We start from the raw sequence: 26,911 nt of genomic DNA on the forward strand, positions 1-26,911 counted from the left end.
TATGCCAGTAGCTTTCCTGGGTCTGTGGCTTGCCGATAGCATATGATGGGTCTTTGTCTCCATAATTGCAGAAAACCCATCTCTCTCTCTCTCTTTTTATCCTATTGGTTCTATCTTTCTGGAGAACCCTGACTAAGACAGATATCTGGGAGTTTAAGTTCTCCAGTGTTGGTGTTCAAAGTTGTCTTGGCTATTCAGGTGCTTTGTTGAACTGAAGTGATTATAGTGGAAATCCTTGTCTTGTTCTCAGACTCATATACAATAGTTCATCATTAGTCATGGTGTTAGCTGTAGGGCTTTTTGTAGCTACCCACTGACTTTGGGGGAATTGAGCTAGAAAGCAATAACAGAAAAATAATTGAGAAAAAAACCCAAAATTCAGAAATTAAGCACTATAATTGAAAATAAGACTGGGACTAGGGTGTAGGAAGCCAGGAGACAAAAGTGCAAAATACCATTCCTACACTTTCACAAATCTCTTGAATGCTGTACTCTATGCTCATTCTAGTCTTGGTTTTGCTTCTAAATAACTCAGAGCTCCTATGAGAAAATGATGTGGGAAAGGAAAATATTTGCAAGTGAATTGTATTGAAGCAGCAAAATTTGTAAGATAAAGCTAAAGTGGTTGTTAGAAGAGATTCATATTTAAGCTGCATGTATTTGAAAAGAAGAAGGGTTGGGGTGGGCAAAATGGGTGAAGTGGACCCAAAGGTTCAAACTTCCAATTATAAAATAAGTCATGGGGAGGTAATAATACACAGCATGGTGACTATAGTTAAATACTGTATTGCACATTTAAAAGTTCCTAAGAGAGTAAATCTTAAAAATTCTCATCACAAGAAAAAAATCTGTAGCTTTGTTTGGTAATGGATAGATGTTCATTGGACTTATTGTGGTTATCATTTCACAATATATACAAATATTGAATCAGGACATTGACGCATGAAAGTAATAAAATGTTATATACCATTGCACTTCAATGGAGGAGAGGAAGGAGAAGAAGGAGGAGCAGAAGAATTGGAAAACTAATGATCTAAGTCAGTGCTGTTGACAGAAGTTTCTGCAGTGATAGAAATGTTCTGTATCTGCTCTAATATGTCACATGTGTCTACTGAGCCATTGAAATGTAGCTAGTATGACTGAGGTACTAAAGTTTTTATTTTATTTAATTTTGATTAATTTAAAATTAAATTTAAAGGTAGGAAAAACAAATATTCCTTACAAATGAATTCCATATTATTTCTGTACTCTGAATAATTTGTGTATCTCATAGATTCTCTCCTTTCAATGAGACTACATGTCCTTTCCTGAGGGTAGGCTGGATTTAGTGGCTTGCTTCCAAAGAGTAGGATATGGAAAGGAGAAAAAAGTAACTTTGCAGTGGAGAAATCAGTGGTAAGTCATAGGGATAGGATGTATCCCTGATGGAAGTGGTAAGGACACATCACCTCTGTGGTATAATTCCAAAAACCTATATCCCCAGCGTAACCAGGAGGAAAATACCAGACCCAAATTGAGAGACATTCTGCAAAATCTCTGACCCTTTAAGGACTCCTTAACATTGTCAGGATCATGAAAAACAAGGAAAGTTTAAGAAACTGTCAGAGACCTGAGTAGGCTAAGGAGAAACTATGACAACGTAGTGCAGTATCCTGTATGGGAATCTGGCACAGAAAAAGGACATTGGAAAAACCAGTGAAATGTGAATAAAGCCTGGACCATAGTTAATAGTAACTTACTGAAAGATATTGAAGTAATTTTGAGGCCTAAAGGAGGTCATTTCCCAAATACACATTTTAGACATCAAAATATTTTCTCTTTATCTACATCCTCTTCATTTTGACTATGGTATACTTCACTGAATAGAAATCCTCAAATGCAAAGATCAATGATATTTAGATTTGTGTTATCTGACCATAATACAAGAAGATGAGAAATTCATGAAAGAACAGCTTTTTAAAATCCCACAGATTCGGAAAACAAATACCATATTACTATATAACTCTTGTGTTAAAAAGAGAATCACTAGGGAAATTAAAACATATGTGGAATTGAATGATAATGAACATATTATGAAGCAAAAATTGTAGGACACAGTTAAATTGGTACTTAAGTAAAATAAAGTAAATTTATAGCATTATATACAAGAGAAACAAATGAGAATTTACAAATAAACATCCCAGACATTTATCTCAAAAGATTGTAAAGAGTATAACATTGTATGGTGACAGAGGCTAACTACACTTAGCATGGTGAGCACTGCATTATGTATAGAATTGGAAAATCATTACACTGTACACCTGAAACTAATATAATATTGTATGTCAACTACAATACAATTAAAATTTTTTTTTTAAATATCGTAAGAGGAACAACAGAACCTATAGAGATACTAAGAAAGAAAACAATGAGTGGATAATATAAATGAGCTAGAGATGAATATAACATAGTTGATTAGCAAAACCAAAAGCTGTCTTTCTTTTTCCTTTCAAAAGATTACTAAACTAGACAGGCTTTCTGGCAGAAATGGGCAATTGAAAAAATTCTATAAAGGGCTAGATAGCACATATTTTAGGCTTTTGAATATGATTTCTGGAAACGAATCAACTTTGCTGTTTTAACAGGAAAGCAGCCATAGACAATACCTAAAGGAATGGGTATGTCTGTGTTCCAATAAAACTTTATTTATGGACACTGAAATTTGAATTTTATTTAATTTTCAGACGTCACAAAATAATATTCTTTGTGCTTTTTTTCAAGCCATTAATAAATGTGAAGTTCATTCTTCGGTCGCTGCAAACTATACAAAAATAGGTGCCAGGCTGGACTGGATTGGCCCCAGATGCAACCTCAGGAGTGTGGGCGCCAAGCCCAGTTGTGTGATCAAGGTCCCTTAAACGTGGGGCTGGCAGCCGGTGCTTTTATGAAAAAGGTAGCACACCTGAGAGGATTGTGAGAGCTAAACTCCAAGTTGACAAAAGTATCCCCTGTTGGATTGGGAGCCCGCCCTTGACCTTGAACCCCGGCCCGCTCTGCAACCTCGACTTCCCAAGACATTTCCGAAGACGCGGGGTGACAGCGGCGGCGCTCATCCCCCTCACCCCGACCCTGCGCCCAGGGATCACCAGCAGAGGCGCCAGAGCGCGCGCAGGCGCCGGACCCGGCCTCGCCGCCAATCAGATCGCAGCGCCCAGAGCCGCGCCGGCCTCGGGCCCCGCACCTGGCGGCCAATCACAGATCGCAGCGGGCGCGCGTGCGGAGGCGGCGGCAGCGGCGGCGGCGGCGGCGCCTGGGCCCTGAGGAGGCGTCGTCCCCGCGGGCTTCGCCTGGGGAGCACCTCGGGGCGGTGCGCCTCCGGCTGCTCCGCGACCGCCGCGGACAGGGGCCGGTAAGGACGGGGGCGTGGCGCGGCCGTAGTGTGTTCCCAGAGGGGAGATGGGAGGGATTCCGCGGCCGCAGTCTCGCGGGCCGCTCCGCTCCCGGTCTCGCCCTGCCGGAGAGGCCTGTCCCTGCGCCGCGGCCTCTGAAGGGAGTGTCGGGTGAGCGGCCCCCGCCGCGTCCTGCGACCCCGGGTGCGCACACCCCCTCCCCCGATCTTGGCGGGCGCCTTTCAGGAGGCCTCCCCTCCCCCACGCGGGCGGGGCGCCCCATCCCCCAGGCCTGGGCCCGGCCTCGGCGTCCTGGAGAAGGGGCCTGCCCTGCTTCCTGACACCCTCCCCGCCCGCGGCCCACCTCGCCCGCCCCGCCGGGGTCGCTTCTGGAACTCAGCGCGTTTAAACCTCGCAAGCCAGCCCTCTCCCCGTTCTGGACGTCTGTGGCCCAGACCCTTTCAAGGGGATTCAAGCATTTTCAAATTCATTTATTGCTCTCTCGCCTCCCTCAGCGCCTTAGTTTTCTTGTGCGCTGTGTCTCTGCCTGGGCTCTACCTCAGACCCTTGCACGCTAACGAAGGCCCCCTGACAGCCAGGACCCGGGGTGCTTGCCAGGCTTTGGATTTGGGCGGTTGGCAGGCACAGTGCTTTCTTTACGGAGAGAGGGTAGATGGGAGGAACAGGTGTGGGAGAAAGGAACCCAGTTTTCTTTTCTGGTTAAGTGTGAGATGCTTCAGACACATCCAGATGGTAGTGTCAGATAGTCAGTGGGACGTAAAGTGTTCCTGTAACGTGGAAGTAACCCTAACCCTCCCTTCTGGTTGCCTCAAGGATGTGACCTTCTGCCTGGAGTAGCTCAAGTTCTTAGAAGTTTCAGTGCACGCCTGAGGTAAGATGAAAGGTCTTTGTAGTAACGGCCAAGATTGTGTCTTTTTTCTTCAGGATCGTAGATTTTAAGCTGTGTGAAACTGACTTTCTTTTTCCTTTACTCTGGCAGGAGGCTAAAATGGGTTGATACACATACCTAAGATTTCAGCTAAGGTAGTAAAGTACTAAAGTGGTTCCTTCAGGGTAATGTGTGTTGGTTAAGAATGGTGACATAGAGTTAGTTTTGTTCATTTCTATACCCTTTTCCTTGAGGGCTTTATTTCATGAAATAATTGAATGTGATTGGGTAGGGGAGGCCATAGGAATTCATTTCATGCCAGTAGGCACAACAATAAGTAAGTTCTAGGCCCAGGAACTTGTGTATATAGCTCAGTGAGACCCATTATATAGTTAGTTATCTATTGCTGTGTAACACATTGTCTCAAAACTTAATAATTTAAGAAATGTTTATTTCGCCGTTTGTCGTAGCGTAGGATGTAGGACTGGCTTAGCTGGGTGATTCTGGCTCAGGGTATCTTAGGAGGTTGTAGTGAAGCTTTTGGCTGGATTGGCAGTCTCTCAAGACTTGACTTTTGTTGGATGATCCATGTCTAAGCTTTCTCACCTGACTTGTAGCGAGGGGATCACTTCTTCCCTCTGGATCTCTCTACGGAGCTGCTCACGTCATGGCAGCTGGCTTCCCTCAGAGTGAGTGATTCAAGAGAAACCTTGTACCCAAGATGAAGTACAGAGCCTTTTGAAGAAGTTACAAACCAGGACTTCTGTATTTGCTTAGTCACATAGGCTAGCCCTGTGATGGTGTGGGAGAGGACTACACAAGAGTGTGAATAAATAACAGGAGGCAAGATTCACTTGGGGCCATCTTGGAGGGTGGCTCCCATACCCGTTTATCCACCATTCCAACTCTTCTCCATATTCACCTATCATTATGAGTCAATTATTTGGCTCCAGGCTAAGGGCAAAACCTCCCCTTGTGTGCTAAATCCAAGCAGTTTTTGTTTATTCAGGAATATTGTTCGAGCAAGTCTCCTCTTTGTCCTGGGTTAAGTTTTCTGTTTCTCTGGATCATTCTCATCAGCAAACAGACTGATTGTAATAGTACCTCTCATTAAAAAATCCATCTTTTGATTGCACATCCCTCATCTGCTTATTTTATTTCCTATTTTCATTATAGGAAAATTTCTCCAGAGTTGTCCATATTTGCTTCCTCCAGTTTTCCCATTCTTCTCTAAATCCACTCTTGCCAGGGTCACCAGTGAATTTCATATTGCTCAATCCAATGGTCAATTTTTAGTTTTTAATTTATGTGATCTATTGGCAGTATTTATCAGTCGTTCATTTCCTCTTCCCTGAAAATAACTTTTCATTTGGATTGCAGCATGCTTCTTTTTCTCCATTCTCCTTTACCACCTCCCCACCCCCACCCCCACCACAGTTGGCTGTAAGTAACTGTTCCCTTTTCATATCCTTTTCTGGTTTCTTCTCATGTTCCTGACCTCTAACCAATGGAATGCCTGAGGGCTTGGATATCAGACCTCTTTCCCTAGATGATCTCATTCAGTCTTGTGTTTTAAATAACATTACATGCCAAAGGCTCCAAAATCTGTGTACTTAGCCCAGGTCATTCTCTGAGTTCTGTCTCATATTTACCTGCTCAGCATCACCCCTTATATATGTCATCCTCTTCTTCACATCTCAAATCCAGTTAGTCTGTCAACAAATCTTGTGGGCCTTCAGGATTTTGATCTAGAACCTGACCCCATCTCAGTACCTTTGTCTCCTAGTACAGTCATTTTTTTTTTTTGTTTCTGTTAATTCAGTAGTCTCTTAACATGATTTCCGTCTTCCAGGAGCAGCAGAGTGATCCTGTTGAAATGAAAGATCATATCACTCCTCACTCAAAACCTCCCGGTGACCTGTCACAGAGTAAAAACCAAAGAACTTAGAATGGCCTACATTAACGTACTACAGTGAACTCATTTTTGACCTCATTTCCTTCACATTGGCTTGCTCATTATGTTAGCCTCTTGACCGGTCCTTAAATTTGGTAAACAAGCTCTTGTCTCGGAACCTTTGTATTTGCTCTTCTTTCTGCTGGAGAATTCTTTCTCGGATCTCCATAACCATGCCATACAGATACCAGCCTGCCTCCATACTACCTGGCCCATTTCCTGTTTTATTTTCTCTGTAGTATTTATAACCATTTGAAATTCTATGCGTATGTATATACACATATAATAACATAACATTTTATATGTTTTTTGTTACATTATTTACATATCAAAATATGTAATGTGTAATACTGTAATATTACATGTGTTAACATTATATGTATATATTTTTTAAATGTATTTCCCAGTTACGTCTGTTGCAGTGTCAGCTCCCTGAAGAAAGGGTCTTTGTTTCAATCGCTACTGTATCTCCAGTACCGAGACCAGTACCTGGCACATGGTAGGCTCACCAAACACTCACTAATACTCAGATTCCTTACAAACACCCATCTTGAGCCTTCTCCCTCCCCCTTTCTCTGTGGTTAGGAGGCTGTCAGACCTGTGCAGTTATCATTCTGTTCCTGTGTCATTTCTTTGTTTCTTAGTCTTTTGTGAATAGGGGTATGTTCTAATTCTACTGATTTGGTATGTTTTATAGTTGCAGTTCATCCAAAATTGTGAACATCAGGACATTGCCAATATTATATGTATGACCACACATAGAACCTTTTAGGGTGATCTTTCCATAGAATAACAATTTCTCCCTAATTTCTTAGGGAAAAAAAGAAAGAAAAAAGAAAAACTCCCCCCTCCTCCTTTCTTTGGACCCAGGAGTTCTAATACAGCAATATTATGTTAGGGTCAATTTGATACGAAAAAAAGAATAGAAGCTTTCTTCATCTTTTGGTTTCATAACACTGAAAAAATTGGAACACAAGTTATCTTGACCTTATCCTTTGTAAGTTCCTTATGTGTCAATGACAAGTGTTCCTAGGTGCATTCCTTATTCTTTCCTTTAAATGTATAAATCAGTCATTTGAGTAACACTGAATTATAGAGTTCTGAGAGTTCAGCTTAAGCATTAGTATTGTATATATTTGAAAACAAAATATGGATGCTCTGTGGAAGTCTTACCAGTATTATTTTCCCTGGGAGCTTCCCAGTAGCAGGGAGATACATGTTATATAGCGATTCATGATAGGGCCCACCTGGCGTGCATAGAATTTGCTCTCCACTTTCACAATGTCCAGTTTCCTTATAATTAGGTTGACTAATTTATCACCCAAACGGGGATGTTTTTAAGAGTAAAAAGTGGCACTTTTAAAAAATACATAGGGACAACAGGTCAAACTGGATTGCCCTGGTCAAATTAGGATATTTAGCAATCCTAATAATAAAGTCGGTGTTCTAAGTCCTTAGTATCAGGGTGATGTCCACTCTATAAGAAGATATCCATTCATCCCTGGGAAGGTATATCTCCCACTACATATTTGTACATTGGCTCTGTGATACTAGTTTAACTCTTTTTCTTGGCTAGATTAGTTTGCATTATTACCATAATCCTAATTACCTAACTCTTGTTACATGAATAGAGTCTGGTTAGGGGCTTTGAAAATTTAGTATCACTTGTTAGGATGTGGGGGTCACACCAGCCTATTGCTAGGAATTTTTTTTCTTTAATTGAGATATAATTCACATACTATACAATTTACTCCATAGAGTGCAAAATTGAATGATTTTTACTATATTCACAAAATTGTGCAGTCTTTACTGCTACCTAATTCAAGAACATTTTATCAACCCTAAAGCCCTGTGTTAGTTTCCTGTGGCTACTATAACCAACTGCCACAAGCTTGGTGGATTAAAACAACAAAAATTTATTCCCTCTCACTTCTGGAGGCCAAAATCAAGGTGTTGGCAGGGCCATGCTACCCTTGACACTCTAGGGGAGAATCCAGTGCTGGCCTCTTTCAGTTGGCAGTCTTTGGCTTGTGGCCATGTCACTCCAGTCTTTTTACAATGCTTTCTTCTGGTGTATGTATGAAATCTCCTTCTGCCTCTCTTTTAAGGATATTTGTGATGGTATTTTGGACCCATTTGTATAATCCAGGGTAATCTCCCCATCTCAAAGACCCTTTCCAAAATTAGGTAACATATATGTGTTTCAGGGATTAGGATCTGATATTTTGGTGGGCCATTATTCAACCTACTACATTCCTCATTCTTTTTTCCTCCCAACCCGTGGCAACCAGTAGTTTGTCTCTATAGATTTACCCATTGTAGACATTTTATGAGAGGAGTCATACAGTATGTGGCCTTTCTGTGTCTGGCTTTATTCACTAGCATGTTTTCAAGGTTCGTCCATATCACACATATACAGCAGTACTTAATTCATTTTCATTGCTGAATAACATTCCATTGTATGGTTATGCCACAGTTTATCCATTTATCAGTTAATGGACATTTGGATTTTTTGTGCTTTGTGGCTTTTATTTTTAATGCTGCTGTGAACATTGTTATGCAAATTTTTGTGTTTATGCAAATTTTTGTGTAGACTTATGTTTTCAATTCTTTGGGGTATATACCTAGGCGTGAAATTGTTGGAGCATATAACTCTGTATTTAATTTTTGAGGTGCTGTCGAACTGTTCTCCAAAGTGGCTGACCATTTTATAGCAGTTTTACCAGCAACACATGAGGATTCCAATTTCTCCACATTTCTCTGCAACACTTGTTAGTGTTCCTCTTTTTGATTATAACCAACCTAGTGGATGTGAAGTTGTATCTCATGATTTTGATTTACATTTCCCTAATGACTAATTGTGTTGAGCAATATTTCTTGTGCTTATTGGCCATTTGCATATCTTTGATGAAATGTCTATTCATATTTTTTATTCATTTTTTTAAATAAATTTTTTGTCGTAAAACAGGTAACATAAATTTTATCGTCTTAACCATTTAAGTGTTAAATATATGTGCATTGTATTTTTTTCATATTGTTTTAAAACAGATCTCTAGAACTTTCCATCTTACAAAATTGAAACTCTGTATCCACCCCATTAAATAACATACTTCTTTTTTCCCTCTTTCCCTAGACCCTGGTATCCACCATTCCACTTTTTGTTTCTTTTCTGTTGCTTTGGCTCCTTTAGGTACTTCATGTAAGTGAAATTGATATAGTATTTGTCTTTTTTGTGACTAGCTTTTTTCATTTAGCATAATGTCCTCAAGATTCATGGGTGTTGTCCTATGTGAAGGAATCCCTTCTTATGGCTAGATAATATCCCATAGTATGTGTGTATCACATTTTTAAAATTCATTCATCAGTTGATGGACATTTGGGCTGCTGCCACCTTTTGGTTATCATGAACAGTGCTGCTGTGAACATGGGTATGCAAAGATCTCTTCAAGATCCTGCTTTCATTTCTTTTGGATGTGTATCCAGAAGTGGGATTGCTGGATCATATGGTAGTTCTATTTTAATTTTTTGAGGAACCTCTGTTGTTTTCCATAGCAGTTGTGCTATTTTACATTCCAATCACAGCATATAAGGATTCTACTTTTTTTGCATCCTTGACAACAGTTGTTATTTTTTTCTTTTTTTTTTTTTTAATGTTTGTTTATTTTTGAGAGAGAGAGACAGAGTGCAAGCAGGGAAGAGGCAGAGAGAAAAGGAAACACAAAATCTGAAGCAGGCTCCGAGCTGTCAGCACAGAGCCCTATGCGGGGCTCAAACTCATGAACTGCAAGATCATGACCTGAGCCGAAGTCGGATGCTTAACCAACTAAGCCACCCAGGCGCCGAAAAGTTGTTATTTTCTGGTGTACTTGTTTATTTTTATATTTTTTGATAGTAGGCATTCTAAGGGGTGTGAAGTGATATATCATGGTGGTTTTGACTCACATTCCTCTGATTACTGGTATGTTGAACATCTTTTCATATACTTGGCCATTTGTTTATCATTTTTGGAGAAATCTCTATTTAATTCCCTTGCCCATTTTTTAAATTGAGTTGTCTTTTTACTCTAATGACATAAGAAGTCTTTATGTATTGTGGATATAAGTCCCTTGTCACAAATAGGATTTACAGATATTTTCTTGCATTCTTTTTTTTTTTTTAATGTTTATTTTTGAGAGAGAGCATGAGGGAGGGAGGGGCAGAGAGAGAAGGATACACAGAATCTGAAGCAGGCTTCAGGTTCTGAGTTGTCACCACAGAGCCCAATGTGGGGCTCGAACTCACGAGCTATGAGATCATGACCTGAACTAAAATCAGATGCTTAACCAGCTGAGCCACTCAGGCACCCCTATTTTCTCCAATTCTGTGGGCAGAATTTATATTTAGTTCTAATCTGTTTTATTTTTTGTGTATGGTGTGAGCAGAGGTCCAACTTCTTTCTTTTGCATATGGTTGTGTAGTTCCAGCATTTGTTGAAAAGACTTGTCTGTTCCCCACTTAATTATTTTGCTATTTTCGCTAAAAATCAGTTGACTGTTAGTGTATGGGTTTATTTCTGGACTCCGAATTGTATTCCATTAATCTGTGTTTCTATCTGCATGTCAGTACCATATTCTTGATTACAGTAGCTTTGTAGTATATTTTGAAATCAATGTGAAATTTTCAGTTGTTTTTTCAAGATTGTTTTGGCTCTTCTGAGTCTTTTGCATTTCTATATGAGTTTCAATTTCTGTGAAGAAGCCAGCTGGGGTTTTGATAGATTAGTAGTCTTGCCATCTTAACAGTATTAAGTCTTATCCATGAACATGGGATGTGTGCATTTACTTAGATCTTCTTTAATTGCCTCAGTAATGTATTCAGTATAATTCAGTGTTTTCAATATGAAAGTCATGCAATTTTTTTGGTAAACTTATTAAGTATTTTATTCTTTCTAATGTTAGTGTACATAGAACTGTTTACCTAATTTCAGTTCAAGGTGTTTATTGCTAGTATATAGAAATATAATTGATTTTTTATATTGATCTTGTATTCTACAAGCTTGTTGAACTTGTTTATTAGTTCTAATACTTGTTTTGTAGATTTCCTATGGATTTTCTATATGTATAAAATCATGTCTTTTCCAATATAGTTTTACTTCTTTTTTCAGTCTGAATGCCTTTTTACTTTTTTTCTTGCCTAATGTCCCATTAAAGGACAATATAATATTGAATCAGAGTGGTAGAAGTGGACACCCTTGTCCTGTTCCTGATCTGACAGGGGAAGCTTTCAGTCTTTTTACCATGAAGTATGATGCTAGCTGTCGGGTTTTTACAGATGCCCTTTGTCTGAGTAAGAAAGTTCCTTTCTCTTTCCAATTGTTAAGTGCTTTTTTTTTTTCTTCCCTCATGAAAGGGTGCTAGATTTTGTATTGTGCTTTTTTTGCAGGCAGATGTGGGTTTTTTGGCTTTTTTCTACTAAAATGGTATAATGTTGATTCATTTTCGTATAATAGACCAACTTTGCATTTCTTAACGTAAATCTCAGTTGGTCATGGTCACAGTTCTTTTTATGTGTTATTGAATTGTGTTTGATAGTATTTTGTTAAGGAGTTTTACCTCTACTCATAAGAGATATTGGTATATAATGTTTTTTTGGTGTGTGAGATCTTTGTCTAATTTTGGTATGAGTAGTACTAGCCTCATAGAATGAGCTGGAAAGTTTTCTCTCCTCTGCTAATTTTTGGAAGAGTTGAAGGATTAATGTTAATTTTTCTTGAATTATTTTGGTAGAATTTGCCAGGATAGTCATCTGATCTTGGATTTCTCTTTTGGGAATTTTTTTTTTTTTTTTTTTTTTTTTTTGATTACTAACTCAGTCTCTTTATTTATTTTGGATCTATTCATATATTTTGAATCTATTCATATATTCTGGGTCAGTCCATATTTTTGGAGTCATCTATTCTGGGTCAGTTCGTACTTTTGGAGTCAGTTTGGTAATTTATGTCTTTCTAGGAATTTGCGCATTTCATCAGGCTATCTAATTTGTTGGAAGAGAATTGTTTATAGTGTTCCCTTAGATTTTTTTTTTTTAATTTCTGTGTGGTTGGTAGTAATATCCTGTCTTTATTTAAAAAAAAATAATATGTTAAAAAAAATAATATGTTGAGGGGTGCCTGGGTGGCTCACTCAGTTAAGTGTCTGACTCTTGATTTCAGCTTAGGTCATGATCTCATGGTTTGTGAGTTTGAGCCCTGCATCAGGCTCTGTGCTAACAGTGCAGAGCCTGCTTGGGATTCTCTCTCCCCCTCTGTCTCTGCCCTTCTTCTGCTCATGCACTTGCTCTGTCTCTCTCTCTCTCAAAAATAAATAAGCTAACTTAAAAAAAATAATATATTGAGGTAAAATTTACATAGCATAAAATCAGTCATTTTAAAGTGAAAGATTGAGTGACATTTAGAGCACTCAGTGTCGTACATCTGCCGCCTATATCTAGTTCCAAAACACCTCAAACATTCCAAAGTAAAACTTTTTTTTACCATTAAGCATTTTCTGTCCATTTCCCCTTCTATCCTTCTATCCCCTGGTAACCACCAATCTGTGTTTTGGTTCTGTGGCCTTACTTATTCTGGATGTTTCCTGTAGATGAAATCATAAAATATGTGAACTTTTCTGTTTGGCTTCTTTCACTTTGCATGTTCTTAGGGTTTATTCAGCATGTATCAATACTAAATTCCATTTATTGGGTATAATTGACATCTAACATATGTTTATGTCTCAGGTGTACAACATGATTTGATAGTTGTATAAATTGTGAAATGGTGCCCATAATAAGTATAGTTAACATCTGTCACCATACATAGTTAAAAATTTTTTTCTGTCTTGTGATAACTTTTAAAATCTACTCTCTTAGCAACTTTTAAATATGCAATATAGTATTATTGACTATAGTCACCATGTTGTACATTACATCTCCACAACTTACTTATTTTATAACTGGAAGTTTATACCTTTTGATCCCTTTCACCCATTTTGCCCCCCTCCCTTGTCTCTGGTAATTACCAGTCTGTTCTCTGTATCTGTGAGCTTGTTGTTGTTGTTAGTATTCCACATATCAGCGAGATAATATATTTATCTTTCTCTGTTTGAATTATTTCGCTTGGCATCATGCCTTCAGGTCCATCATGTCGCAGATGACAAGATTTCATTCATTTTTTTTATGGCTGAATAATATTCCATTGTTTGTATATACCACATTTTTTTTCATCCACCAGTGGACACTTAGGTTGTTTCTGTATCTTGGCTATTGTAAATAATACAACAGTGAACCTGGAGGTGCTGTTATTCCCTTTATGATTCTAATATTCCAGTGTTTGTGTATACCGCATTTGTGTTATTTCCACCATTAAGTTATTGTGAATCGTGCTACTATAAGCATGCATGTACTTTACATGTGTTTGGGTACCTCTTTTCAAAAGATCTATATACCTGGAAGCGGACTTGTGGGGTCATATGATAATTCAGTGTTTAACTTTTTGAGGAACTGCCAAACTGTCTTCCACAGAAATCCTCTGATTTTTGCAAGCCTTTGGTTAATTTCCAGGATCCAAAAAGCTTGATTTGGACAATTTTTGCTATTGTTCTCTTTGCTTTTATGACAGAGGAAATATTTGTAGTTTCTTATTCCACCATTTCCTATAGCCTCACTTTGTTGCTGGCATTTAACAAATTAACATTCTCTTTTTTTTTTAAACTTCTCTTTTTTATGGCTGTCTGCAACCTCCATTTAAATCATTCACCACTCATCTGATACTTCCAAACCCTTTCTAAACCCTCAGTCTTAGAGAAAGAACTTCTGAACTAACCACCACTTTTAGGTTGAACTGCCATTCTCATATCTACTTTGTGTATTCACTAAGATGTGTTTAACACTAACATGGTGCTTTTGGGATGAAAGGAAGAAAAAGGGAAAATGACTGAAAGTGCCTGACTGTAGTCATTCTCCTGAGTTCCAGGATTTCAAGGTTTTCACATTTGCTATAATAGTACACTTCAGGGATGCCTGTGTGGCTCAGTCGGTTAAGCATCCAACTTCTGCTCGGGTCATGATCTCACGGTTCATGAGTTTGAGCCCTGCATCGGGCTCTGTGCTGACAACTCGGAGCCTGGAGCCTGCTTTGGATTCTGTGTCTCCCTCTCTATCTGTCCTTCCCCAACTCGTGTTCTATCTTTCTCTCACTCAAAAATAAATAAACGTTAACAAAAATTTTTTAAAAATAGTACACTTCATTCGTTCCCAGACTTGAAGGAAATTGGCTGTTCCTCATATTTGAACATTTCCTACACCTTCCCTCAGCCCACCATCCTTTGTTGAATTTATATCTAACTCCTAGAAAATCATTTTCCTTTAACGAATATTTAAGACTTACGTGCCAGGACTGCTCTAGGACTTTGGGAGAAATCAGTGAACAAACAGATAAAAACAAAACAAGCTAAAAACAAAACAAGAACTTTTCCAGTGGAAAGAACTGCGAGTCCAATGGAGAAAGAAAGGTAGTGAATATAATAAATACGTTCTTTGGTGATATAGAATGTGATGTTATGAAATCAGGAAGAATATAATAGAGCAGAGTCATAGGATCGAATGTTGGGTAGGTAGGAGTGTTGTACTTTTAGTTTCGGTGATCAGAACAAGTCTTATGGTAAAGGTAAGTTTGGACGTGGACTTAAAGGAGATAGAACTGTTAGCCATGAGGATATCTGGGAGATAAGAGTTTCAGGCAGAAACTGAAGGGAGCAGCAGAGAAGCCACTGTGGCTGGATTGGAGTGAATGAGTGTTAGAATAATGGGAAAAGAGGTCAGAGAGAGAGAGTGGAAATTGGTATTGAAGGTCTATAAATTATTGATTTTTCTGAGTCCAGTCTATAGAAATAATCATGTCTTTTGATAAAGAACCACCTTAGCTTAATAGTTGTTCCCTTCCTGGACTCCCAAGCTAGGTTAGACCCCATTTTTACACTCCTCCAACTATTGTGAGCTTATTTATGGACAAATATTTATGAAAAAAATTTTTTATTTTTATTCATTGCCCTAAAGTGAAATGTAAATGTCTACTGCAGTTTTAAGGATGATCCTGTGAGCCTCTCATTTCTTCTAAGGATCTGTGTTTAATGGGCATTAAATTTTAAGGCAGCAGATGTGTGGGATCAGTGGAAGAGAAGGAAAGAAGATTGGTGGGGAAGAGACATGAGTGCCGTGGGTAGGGAAAGAATAGGGGTAGGAATTTGGAGGAGCACTAGTGGGGTGAAAAGAGTCAGGAGCAAGGGAAGATGGTGAGGATAGGTAACAGAGGAGTCCTGTTAGTCTGATCTCAAGAAGGTTCTCAAGAAAGACTCGTGCCTTAAAAAAGCTGGTGTGTGGCTATAACAAAGATCCACTAAAAGGGCTGTTGTTAAAATTCATAGGAATAACCTAGGAGATGAGTTATCTATCACCTACTGCTTTCTCTGCTATCTTTGGCATGAAATCTTCTTATTAACTCCTCCTACAGCTTTTGGCAGCTTCCTTGTTGGGGGATATGAAGTGATTTTTGAGGATTAACTCCTTAGATGTAGTAGGTCTTTGGCATGTCCAGCTTTCCTACTCCAATATCTTAAGTTTCTAAATAGAAAATAAGGACACCAGAGGAGAAATGATAAGAAAATTCCCATGGTCTAATGTAATTCTTATTCTAAATGAACTCATTCATTAGTTTATTCACTTTAGGTCTGATTCTTTCTCTTAACTTTTCATCTCGAATGATTGGAAAGTTAATCAGCATGGTCAACAGCTAAAACTCCTTCCAAGATCAGTTGGGTGGAAAGTCTGGCATTGTTACTGGAACCTAGTTTATTTTTTACTTTTTTTAAACAATAGGATTTGATTTCTCATAGTTTTGGAGGCTGGAAAATTCAAGATCAAGGTGCCAGCTGATTGGCTTCCCTCCTTCTGGCTTGCAGATGGCCACCTTCTCACTCTGTCTTCACACAGTGGATGGGAGATAAAGAAGAAGCAAGTTCTCTGATAGCTCTTCTTGGCGCTAATCTCATTATGAGGGCCCCACCCTCATGATTTATCTAAACTTAATTATCTCCTGAAGTTCGCATCTCCAGAAACCATCACACTGGGGGTTAAGACTTCAACATAGAAATTTTGGAGGGACACAGTTCAGCATGTAGCATAACCTAAAATGTATTCTCTAGAATTGGAGGAATCATTTAACATGTAGGAATAATGGAGTGATATAATTACAGAGGTGTTTTAAGATTCATCTAGTGGTGGTATGGAATTGGTCATAATTTGAAGGACAGAGAGACCAGACAATTTGGAGCCTAGTGCAGATGTAAAAACATGAAGTAACCAGTGGACCTAAACATAGAAATTGTGGGGAGGTGCTTTAATAAGAATGGAAATGAAAGGTAGTTAGACTAATGCTTTAAAAGTTATTTAGAACCACTTAGAAGAAGTTTCTTTGAGTAATTTGATGGAGGTTGGGGAGATTTGAACAGTTTTTATAAAATACAAGGAGAATAAAAATGAATCCAGTGAGACTCTTTGATTCTTAGGGACTAAGCAATTAATAGCAACATCACCAGAAATTCAGACATGAATTAAGTCAGAGTTCTCATGGGGACAACGCAGAACTAGGATTCAGGAATCATGAATTTTAATGCTGTCTCCAGACCTTACTTTAAGGTAACTTTAAGTAAAAGTATAAACTTTTCTAGGCTTTATTTTTTATTTATTTATTTTTTAAATTTTTATTTTTTTTGAGAGAGAGAGAGAGCAAGCCTGGGAGGGGCAGAGAGAGAGAGATACACACAGAACCCGAAGTAGGCTCCAGGCTATGAGCTGTCAGCACAGAGCCTCACATGGGCCTCAAACTCATGAATGGTGCAGTCATGACCTGAGCCCAAGTTGGATGCTTAACCAACTGAGCCATGCAGGCATCCCTCCCATAAGAACATTTTTGATTGGACATGTAGGGATTGCTACTGTCATCTAGTAAGTAGAGGTCAGGGATACTACTAAACATCCTAAATGCATGCAACAGCACTCCTCTCCCCCACAAAGAATTATCTGGTCCAGACATGTTAGTGGTGCTTAGGTTGAGAACCACTGGGTTAGGTGGCATTATCCTGGAGTTAGATGATTGAAGTTGAATATAGACATACCAAACCAATTTTCATTGATTAAAGAGCAGTGCTTTCAAACTTCTATGTTTTCGGGGCGCCTGGGTGGCTCAGTCGGTTGGGCGGCCGACTTCGGCTCAGGTCATGATCTCGCGGTCCGTGAGTTCGAGCCCCGCGTCGGGCTCTGTGCTGACAGCTCAGAGCCTGGAGTCTGTTTCAGATTCTGTGTCCCCCTCTCTCTCTGGCCCTCCCCCGTTCATGCTCTGTCTCTCTCGGTCTCAAAAATAAATAAACGTTAAAAAAAAAAAAATTTAAAAAAGAAAAAACAAACTTCTATGTTTTCTTGCATTAGCATATCTCCTAATTACACTTGGTCTCAGTTTTAAGAAATTAAGAAGTTGTGGGCGCCTGGGTGGCTCTGTTCGTTGAGCTTCCGACTTTGGCTCAGGTCATGATCTCACAGATAGTGGGTTCGAGCCCTACGTTGGGCTCTGTGCTGACAGCTGAGAGCCTGCTTTGAATCCTCTGTCTCCCTCTCTCTCTGTCCTTCCCCTACTCGCACTCTGTCTCTCTCTCTCAAAAATAAACATAAAAAAAAGAAATTAAGAAATTGTAATCACTATTCATGACACACTAGACTGTAAGCTTCATGCATTCACCACTTTTCTTCTTAGTACTTGGTAGTGTCAGACCAGACCAGGTTGGGCAAGCAAAATATAATTGTGAAATAAGTGTAGAAAAGAATAAATAATTTTTATTCTACTTAATATTCTACTTCCTTTTTGACTTATTTCCAAGTAGGTATACACATTTCAAGATTAAATATCTATGTGTTCCAAAATTATATGCTGATGTGCTGATTAAGTTAATGAGAAGTACATGACATATATTAGATGCCAATTTAATTTTTATAGATTGGATTTGAAGTGTCCATATTGGGCTACAATGAATTCTGACATTATGTTTTCAGAAGTTGGTGAGTTTATGAATCATAATTTAAAACCAGTGTTTTTCAAACCACTGGTAGTGAGCCATTGATGAGTCATAATTGATTTTGTGGGTCATGGTCAATTAAAAAAAATAGAAAATATTAGAATAAGCATCCCATTTAGTAAAACAATTATTATTTATATGTGTGTAGTGAGATTCTGTATACATTGTTTTTTTTTTTTTTTTTTTTTTTTCTTACTCTGGGTTGTGAGGAAAAAATGTTTGTAAAAAGCTAGCAGTTTTCAATCCTTCATTGGCCCACAGAATATCTAACATGGGCAAGGCTCTCAAACTAAATCATAGAAAATGTGGAAGTAATGGAGTACATACAGTCTGTTCTACCAAAAACGTTCTTATTAATGATAGTTACCATTAACTCATTTAACAAATTCTGTATTTGTTGAACTCCCATGTTGTACCAGGTACTGTTCTTTGTGCTGGGGGTACAGTAGTCAACAAAAGACCATCCCTGTCCTTTGGTGTTTACATTCTACTGGGTAGGCAGTAGAAAAGAACCAAGATGGATAAAGTTAATAATGTGTTAGATGGTGATAAGGACTTGAAGGTGAGGGGAATGGAAGAGAGATTGGGAATGTGAATTAGCAGCTGGTTGGATTATTTGAGAACTTCTTTGAGAAGACTTGGAACAGAAGTCTGAAGATGGTGAGGAGCCAGCCATGCAGGTATCTGGGTGATGAGCATGCATATTAGAAGGACAGCAAATGAAAGTCTTTAAGCTCAAGGTAAAGTGTTTAATATGTTTAAGAAAAAGCAAGGTGGTTAGTGTGGTTAGAGTGAGTAGATAGGGGAGAGGAGTAGGACATAACTGCAGGAGCAGTATATAGGATTGGAAGCATGGTTTTGCAGACATTGGAAGCACTTGGTCTTTTACTGAGCAAACCAGAAAGCCATTGGAGTGTTTTTTTTTTTTTTAATTTTTTTTTTTAACGTTTATTTATTTTTGAGACAGAGAGAGACAGAGCATGAACAGGGGAGGGTCAGAGAGAGGGAGACACAGAATCTGAAACAGGCTCCAGGCTCTGAGCTGTCAGCACAGAGCCCGACGCGGGGCTCGAACTCACAGACCGTGAGATCATGACCTGAGCTGAAGTCGGCCGCTTAACCGACTGAGCCACCTAGGCGCCCCGCCATTGGAGTGTTTTGAGCTGAGCAGTGATATAATCTGATTGAACAGAATCATTTTGCCTGCCATGTGGAGAAGAGACTTCAGTGGGGAAGTCAGGATTAGAGGGATAAATTGAGGACACATCAGTGAACAGACTATAAGGCCTTGAGGTGGGATGAGGTTATCAAGAGAGTTCATTCCTAATTTGCTAAGGCATGTGATAAGCATTTGACACTGAATTATACAATTTGTTGATTGTGTGAGGTACTCCTACTCTGTTCTTTGAATTTGACACTTCTGTATTAATATTTATGAAGTTAGTATGTATGAATCAATTGAGATGTTCATTTAATATAAACTTTTCTTCAATTCTGCTACAAAAAAAGGTGCCATTGAATGGTTGATGCTTTTTAAAACGAGCTATTGCCTTAAGTCAGAGAAGTAAGAACTTTTTTTTTTTGAGTTTTTTTTATTCAGTTTTTTTTTTTTTTTTTGGTAATCTCTATAGCCAGTGTTAGAACTCATGACCACAGGATCAAGAGTTGTGTGCTCCACTGACTGAGCCAGCTGGGCACCCCAGAAATAAGAATTTTTGCCTTTAGGATACAGAAACACATTTAAAAGTTTTGAACTTGCCAAAGAAAGATGCAGCTGGTTTATGGCTGACTTAGAATTTCAGCTTAATTCTTTTCTGACTCCAAAGCCCATGTTTCTATACACTGCAGAGTGGTGCCTTTATAAAGTAGTGTATCCTTTGCATGTGATTTTATCTAGAGATTAGTTATTAGAAGTTTTTCCTCTTTTTTAAATAGAAGAAATCATAATCAGCAAAGCTGTGATTCTGGAGCTGCACAGACTTGTAACAGTAGCTTTTAAGCTGTAATTTATCCTTTGAGTCTTAATGTCCTTATCTATAAAATCAGAGTGTTTATAACTACCTTAGGGTTTTGGAGAGAAATAAGGTAATGAATTTTTCTGTACTTACTGATGTGTAGTATGTTTGTACTTAGGTGGCAATCTATATAAAGAAAACACTGGGACTTGAGGCCACACCTTCAAGAATAAAAAAAAAAATTAGAAAATGGAACAACCATGTATATTATGTGAGGAAGAACAAGAGCCAGAACCGCAGCAGAACATAGAAGAAACCAAACAGGTAGATGATGAAGATGGTGAGCTGATCTTTGTTGGGGTAGAACATGTAAATGATGATGCTGAGCTGATCTTTGTTGGGGTGACTTCAAATTCAAAACCAGTCGTTTCAAACATTTTGAACAGAGTCACCCCGGGTTCATGTTCAAGGAGAAAAAAGTATGGTCACCTCAGAAAAGGTACTACTTGCAAATTGCAGCCTATAAGTCATGTGACCCCTGTGTCAGAAGCAGTGACTGCCTTCCCTGTTTCTGAATCTGAATCAAGATCAACAGAAAGTCCTATTATTATTGAGCCTTTGTCTAAACCTGATTATAAAAGTAATTCACCACAAGTCGTGCCTAATAGCTCTTCAGAGTTATGTTCTCCTTTGATTACATTCACAAATTCATTGCAGCATCCAGGTGGAGCAGCACTTTCTGTAGGAGGTATGAATAAAAGTCCTTGCATATCAAAGCAACTTTCTACTGCTGAAGTAAACAATGTAAATCCCAAAAGGCTTAAACTCAGTGATGGAATCATAGGGGGACATGCTTCAGCTTTGTCCCCTTCAGGTATCTTTCATACAGTGACTGCTGAGCAAAGCACACCCTCAAACAGTGTTCATACCTCATTAAGCCATGTTCAGAATGGAGCACCTTTTCCAACAGCTTTTCCAAAGGACAGTGTTCATTTCAAGCCTACAGATCCTGCTAAGGAAAATAGACAAGCAAAAACAGATTTTTTGAGACTAGCAAGTCAAAACCAGGTTGTTGATCCCAAGAAAGGAAGTCTGGTCATATTACTTCGTGACTTTTATTATGGGCAGCATAAAGGAGATGGACAGCCAGAACAGAAGACTCACACAACCTTTAAATGCCTCAGCTGCTTGAAAGTTCTAAAGAATGTCAAGTTTATGAATCACATGAAACACCATTTGGAACTTGAGAAGCAGAGGGGTGACAGCTGGGAAAGTTACACCACCTGCCAGCACTGCCACCGACAGTTTCCCACTCCCTTCCAGCTGCAATGCCATATTGAAAGTGTACACACTACCCAGGAGCCCTCCACTGTTTGTAGAATTTGTGAATTGTCATTCAAAACAGACCAAATTCTCTTACAGCACATGAAGGACAATCATAAGCCTGGTGAAATGCCCTATGTGTGCCAGGTTTGCAATTACAGATCATCAGCCTTTGCTGATGTGGAAACACATTTCAGAACTTGCCATGAAAACACTAAGAACTTGCTGTGTCCATTCTGTCTCAAAATTTTCAAAACTGCAACACCATACATGTGTCATTATAGGGGACACTGGGAAAAGAGTGTTCACCACTGTTCCAAATGCCGGCTACAGTTTTTAACTTTCAAGGAGAAAATGGAGCACAAGACCCAGTGTCATCAAATGTTTAAGAAGCCTAAGCAACTGGAAGGATTGCCTCCTGAAACAAAAGTTGTTATTCAAGTGTCACTGGGACCTCTTCACCCAGAATCAGTGGAAGTAGCATCCATTACTGTGAGCACGTCAGATTCTGAACCGTCACCCCCCAGGTCTAAGAGTAAAGTTTCCAAAAAACCTCGTTAATTCAAGTTTCAGTAACTGTAAAGCAGGTATTTCAATCAAAGTCAAAAACCCTATAAAAATAAAAAATACAAACCATACATTATTCAGTAGCATCAAACATAGTGAAACCAATGAGTTATTTATGAGTTTCTTTTTAAATTCATGAAATACAGTACTGTCTGATATGAATTTGAGATGTTATTTAAAATATATTACCTGGCTTTCGTGTAACTGTATCTGGCTTAACATATAAAAGGTGTTTTGTGTGTGTATGTGTGTGTGAGAGAAAAAAAGTGGAAACCTATTTATTTTGATATTTCATGTTACTTGTAAGTTTGAAAGCTCTAACTTCTGCAGATAGAATCTAGAGTTCTTTAAGTACTTAATTTTATTTTCAACTTTTTCCATGTCTTGAGGATTTCAATATTAACTCTAGTCAGACTGGAATGACTTTGTTACAACGTAGACTGTTACAACATGGTCCCATTTGCTGCTGAGCCCCTATAAGTGTCTCTCTTGTGCTGGTTTAAAATAATCGGTCTCTGAGAGCATGAGGGTGAAGTTGAAGAAGGTATGTCATGAATGGGAATCAGAAACTGGAAGATTAGTCAGTGGAGACTCATTGTTCTGGTTGAGGGAGAGGCGTGCCAGTGCACACGCGCGCGCGCGCGCACACACACACACACACACACACACACACACACACACACACTCTCGCTCACTCCAGTCTGGGAGTCAAGGCAGAGAGAAAGAGCAGTCTCAGAGTGTCTTCCTAGCACAAGAACATCCAAGGAAGCAAAAGTATTAAAATAAAACGTGGCCGTGGATGTTTGGCAAGGGGCTCCTGCAGACATGAAATAATTACTGTGTATCAATTGGCTTCAAATGGAGAAGAAGGGGTAATGAATAGATTGGGGGCTAGAGTCTGAAGCTCCAGTTGAGTGATCCAAAGAGGAATTCAGTTTGTTCTCGTCTGGCTGGCCTTTGGTTGGAATAAATTAGCCATATACCTCTCAGCTGCAGCAGTACAGCAAATAAAGTTTCCCCAGGGAAAGAAGCCCAGACATCCATAGTTTGAACTGCACTAGACCCATAGTTTGAACTGAAAAGAGCTAAACAAATGGTATCTACCTAGTTCAAGGACTGGGCTAAATTTAGCTCTCTTACTATTAAGTTGGAATGGGAGTTGCCCAAGAATAGTAAGTACAGTGGATAAAAGTAGTAACCCATGGTGACTGAGTAAAATTAAACCCAGTATAGGGCTTTTCCTGGTATTTTCCCATGTACATGTATCTTACCCCTGTTGAACATGTGAAATTTGCAAGTTTGTAACTTGCCTTGGACATGAATGTATTACAGCTAACAGTTACTCTCTTGTGTGTATAGTTTCCCTTTTTATCAAACTAATGTGAGTTTGGGTCTTCCTTGCCACACTCTTGTGTGCAAGAAATGTCCCATTAATTTCATTAAGTATTACGTTTTAGAGTTCCTGTCCTTCAGCTGGCTAACTGCCTAATCTGTGACTATACTGTGAACCTTTTCCCTTTGCCATTTCCAAGGACTCTTACGTAACTGGAGTGCCATCTGAGTATTGGTTCCTGAACATCAACACCCTTGACTACTTCTGTGGGTTCCCAGGATTGAGTGTCCCTGGGCATTTTCCAGTGCTGTCCCTTCTTTCTTCCACCTCTGACTCAGGTACCTACAAGCCTCTGTGCACCACTTAAGGAACCTAGGATGCTGTCTATAGACCTGAGCTGGGAGAAGTCTTTCCTGTTTTCTGTTGCTTTCTCCTCTTTCAAAGCATCTTATCTCTCCTCCCTCTTCCCTCCTCAGTCTTGTTAAATTCCCTAAGCCTTACAAAAAGCTGGGAATGGTTAGTCATCAGGGGCTTTGCATCCCTTCTAGAATTGGGGAGGAAGGACTACAGATAACAAAGTAGTTGTGAGTATACTGTCCATGTTTTAGAGAACTTCCTGAGTATAGATTCTGTTGTATTTATTTGCTCAATGATTGATTGATTTGCACTTTGAACATTTTACTAGGCCTTTTCAGTTAGTTTGCTTGGGCCGAGGCACTTTGTTAATATTTCAGCCTGAACCTGTTTTAGGTGGAGAGAAGGAGAGAGAGAGAGAGAGAGAGAGAGAGAGAGAGAGAGTGTGTGTGTGTGTGTGTGTGTGTGTGTGTGTGTGTGTGCGTGCACGCACAGTTGTTCTAGTCTCAGGTGGAAACTTCTGTGTATAAATAGATATGCAGACCTCTGCATACTTGTCTCCCTTGTTCTGTTCGTATAACAAATTCTGTTTTTGAAAACAGTAAAAATATGAAATGTTTTAGTTCTTTGTTTTTGTGGTTGCTTGGTATTATCAACACTGTTAACTGTTGTTTGCTATTTAACTAAAGTATGCCCCTAAGTAGTACAAATTGTTATTTATTGCCAACTACAGGTTGAGTGATACGACCCCTGTCTACCTCCTCTTGCTCTTCCATTCTCTGCCATGCTACTCTACCATTTTCCCCATTGGTGCACTGTTTTTGACACATTGGCCTTGCTTTTTTTTTCAAGCAAATCATATTTTTTCCTGTTCCAAAGACTTTGCAATTGTTGCTTTCTTTCTTAGAATGCTCATCTCCTAGGCCTGCATGACTTGCTACCTCGCTTAATTGTTTGACACTTCCTTTAGTTTATTGAGCTTCACCAGTGTTCTTAAAAAATACTGACAATGAAATGATACCTTTTTCCTCCTCCCTGCTAAAGGCACTTTAAGCCTCCCCACTCCTTTCCTCTCCAATCTGGTTAAATTTCCTAGGTTTTCACAAAAAGCTAGGAAGAGATAATCATCAAAAGCTTTGCTTACCTTAGAATTGAGCTAGCTTGAGTCAATTTCTGTGCCTGCAACCAAAAGACAATGAATATAGTGAGTTGAGTTCTTTCAGGAGCTTTCTCTGTTTTTCTATTGATACCTCTATATTTTTTTAAGGCAATGTCACTTTGTTTTGTTTACAAATATATTGAATATCTGTCAAGATTACTATTTTGTTATTGCCTTTTGTGAATTTCCATGTCTATTTTGCTTGCTTGTTCTTTCAGATAAAATTTATTATTTTGTTAATGTTGCCAAAAATTGTAAGTAAAATAGCAATTATAGTAATAAAATGCTTTTTTGAAAAAAAAAGTTTTCGTTATTTATCTTTTCACCAATAACATGGCATATTTTTAGTTTAAGTTAATTTTTATTTGATAACCACTATGTACACTCTTTGCCTTCCTGCCAATTTTAATTATTTTTAACCGTATTGCATTGGCCAGAACTTCCAAACAGTGATATGTAAATGAGCTTTCTTGTTCTTGGTTTTAGTGAGAAATGCTTTACCATTAAAGGTAATGCACATACTGCTTAATTTCTGTCTTTAGAATTTTTAAAGAAAATTGCTTAGTTTTATTGGATAGCTTACAATATCTATTGAGGCAATCATTTACATTTTCTTTACTAACCTAAGGTTTTGCTCAGCCTGATTCACACTTTTCTATCAGAAAGGTTTTGCTCAGCCTGATTCATACTTCTCTATTAGAAACCTTCCTTTCCTGAAGTAATATTTCCACTTGGGGTTGAATATTATCCTCTCTACTCAGAATCCCATTCCTTTTCTCATTTCTATTATTAAAACGTATTTCCTTTTCCCCTCATTAGATTTGCCACAGCTTTATCAGTGTTTCTGATTTACTCTTCCAAGGAACAACCCTTGATTTATTATCCCAACTAATTTTTTTTTGTTCCCTATTTTTTAAAAAAATTTTTTTAACGTTTTATTTATTTTTGAGACAAAAAGAGACAGAGCATTAATGGGGGAGGGTCAGAGAGAGAGGGAGACACAGAATCGGAAGCAGGCTCTAGGCTCCGAGCCATCAGCCCAGAGCCCGATGCGGGGCTCGAACTCATGTACCGCAAGATCGTGACCTGAGTCAAAGTCGGACGCTTAACCGACTGAGCCACCCAGGCGCCCCTCCCTATTTTTGTCTTGATTCATTAGACACCTCTATTTTCTTTAGGATTCTTCTTTTTTTTATAAAGACATTTTAACAGCTTTGTTTTTGTTTAATAAAGGATTTAAACTTTGCCTACCTTTGTTTACAGCTTTGAGTCTTAAATATTTTGATTCATACTTTCATTTTTATTAAAGTTTTCATTCTGTATACCTTTTGGTAAGTTAATTCCAAAGGTGTGAGAATTTGCAGACTGAATGTTTTAGTCTTAAATTTATAGTTTACTGTGAATTAAGTTTTCCTTGGAACTTTTAGGGTATGGGTGTGGGTACATACTAAATGACTTTGTATACATCCTTTTCAAATCACTACATGGGGTATTAAAAAAGGATATAAAAATAATGAACTTTTAATTCTAGAAATCTGTTCCCCCAAAATGAATATAGTATAAAAGGTAAAAGCATGAAAACACTCATTTGAAAGAAATTCCTAATAATAAAACTTGGAAATGTTGAAGAAAAATTATTCATGATGTTGAGAGTAGAGAATAAGAAATTTGATCAGATATCAAGGGTGATCAGATATCAATGGTGGGGAATTTTCTATAAACAGACCCAGCAAGATTCTTGTCAAAACTGGACTGAAGGCAGAGCCCAAATTTGGGGATATATTCATTGTCTATTCCTGTATAACAAATTATACCACAAAACTAACAGCTTAATTTTTTTTTTTTTTTTTTACTCTTCCACTGTGTCTGAGA

General features: G+C 38.6%; 4 protein-coding genes and 1 gene segment (V, D, J or C); 1 reads left to right on the forward strand and 4 right to left on the reverse strand.

Moving 5' to 3' along the window:
• The window catches only part of LOC102968706 (immunoglobulin lambda-1 light chain), a 718,086-nt gene that overhangs the window by 378,838 nt on the left and 312,337 nt on the right, over window positions 1–26,911 (reverse strand). The window lies entirely within an intron of this gene.
• Window positions 1–26,911, reverse strand: part of LOC122232563 — a 1,057,381-nt gene that overhangs the window by 360,829 nt on the left and 669,641 nt on the right.
• The window catches only part of LOC122232564 (immunoglobulin lambda-1 light chain-like), a 586,739-nt gene that overhangs the window by 350,801 nt on the left and 209,027 nt on the right, over window positions 1–26,911 (reverse strand). The gene's annotated exons all lie outside the window — the stretch shown is intronic.
• LOC102959445 (immunoglobulin lambda-1 light chain-like) overlaps window positions 1–26,911 on the reverse strand; it is a 480,152-nt gene that overhangs the window by 337,380 nt on the left and 115,861 nt on the right. The window lies entirely within an intron of this gene.
• ZNF280B (zinc finger protein 280B) lies at window positions 3,290–25,292 on the forward strand. 2 transcript variants are annotated; one of them, XM_042962200.1, is made up of 3 exons: window positions 3,290–3,388; window positions 4,203–4,260; window positions 20,482–25,292. In XM_042962200.1, exon 3 carries the CDS (start codon window positions 20,553–20,555, stop codon window positions 22,185–22,187), a length of 1,635 nt encoding a protein of 544 aa, XP_042818134.1. In that variant the 5' UTR covers window positions 3,290–3,388; window positions 4,203–4,260; window positions 20,482–20,552; the 3' UTR covers window positions 22,188–25,292. The 2 variants fall into 2 exon arrangements, with proteins under 2 accessions (XP_042818134.1, XP_042818135.1); XM_042962201.1 differs by lacking the exons at window positions 3,290–3,388; window positions 4,203–4,260 and adding an exon at window positions 6,633–6,710.

This window comes from Panthera tigris, chromosome D3 (genome assembly GCF_018350195.1).
Source record: "Panthera tigris isolate Pti1 chromosome D3, P.tigris_Pti1_mat1.1, whole genome shotgun sequence".
NCBI classification, from domain to species: domain Eukaryota; kingdom Metazoa; phylum Chordata; class Mammalia; order Carnivora; family Felidae; genus Panthera; species Panthera tigris.

What these genes read in the sequence shown, in the direction of transcription:
- ZNF280B (XM_042962200.1), top strand. Translation starts at nt 20,553, where the DNA reads ATGGAACAACCATGTATATTATGTGAGGAAGAACAAGAGCCAGAACCG.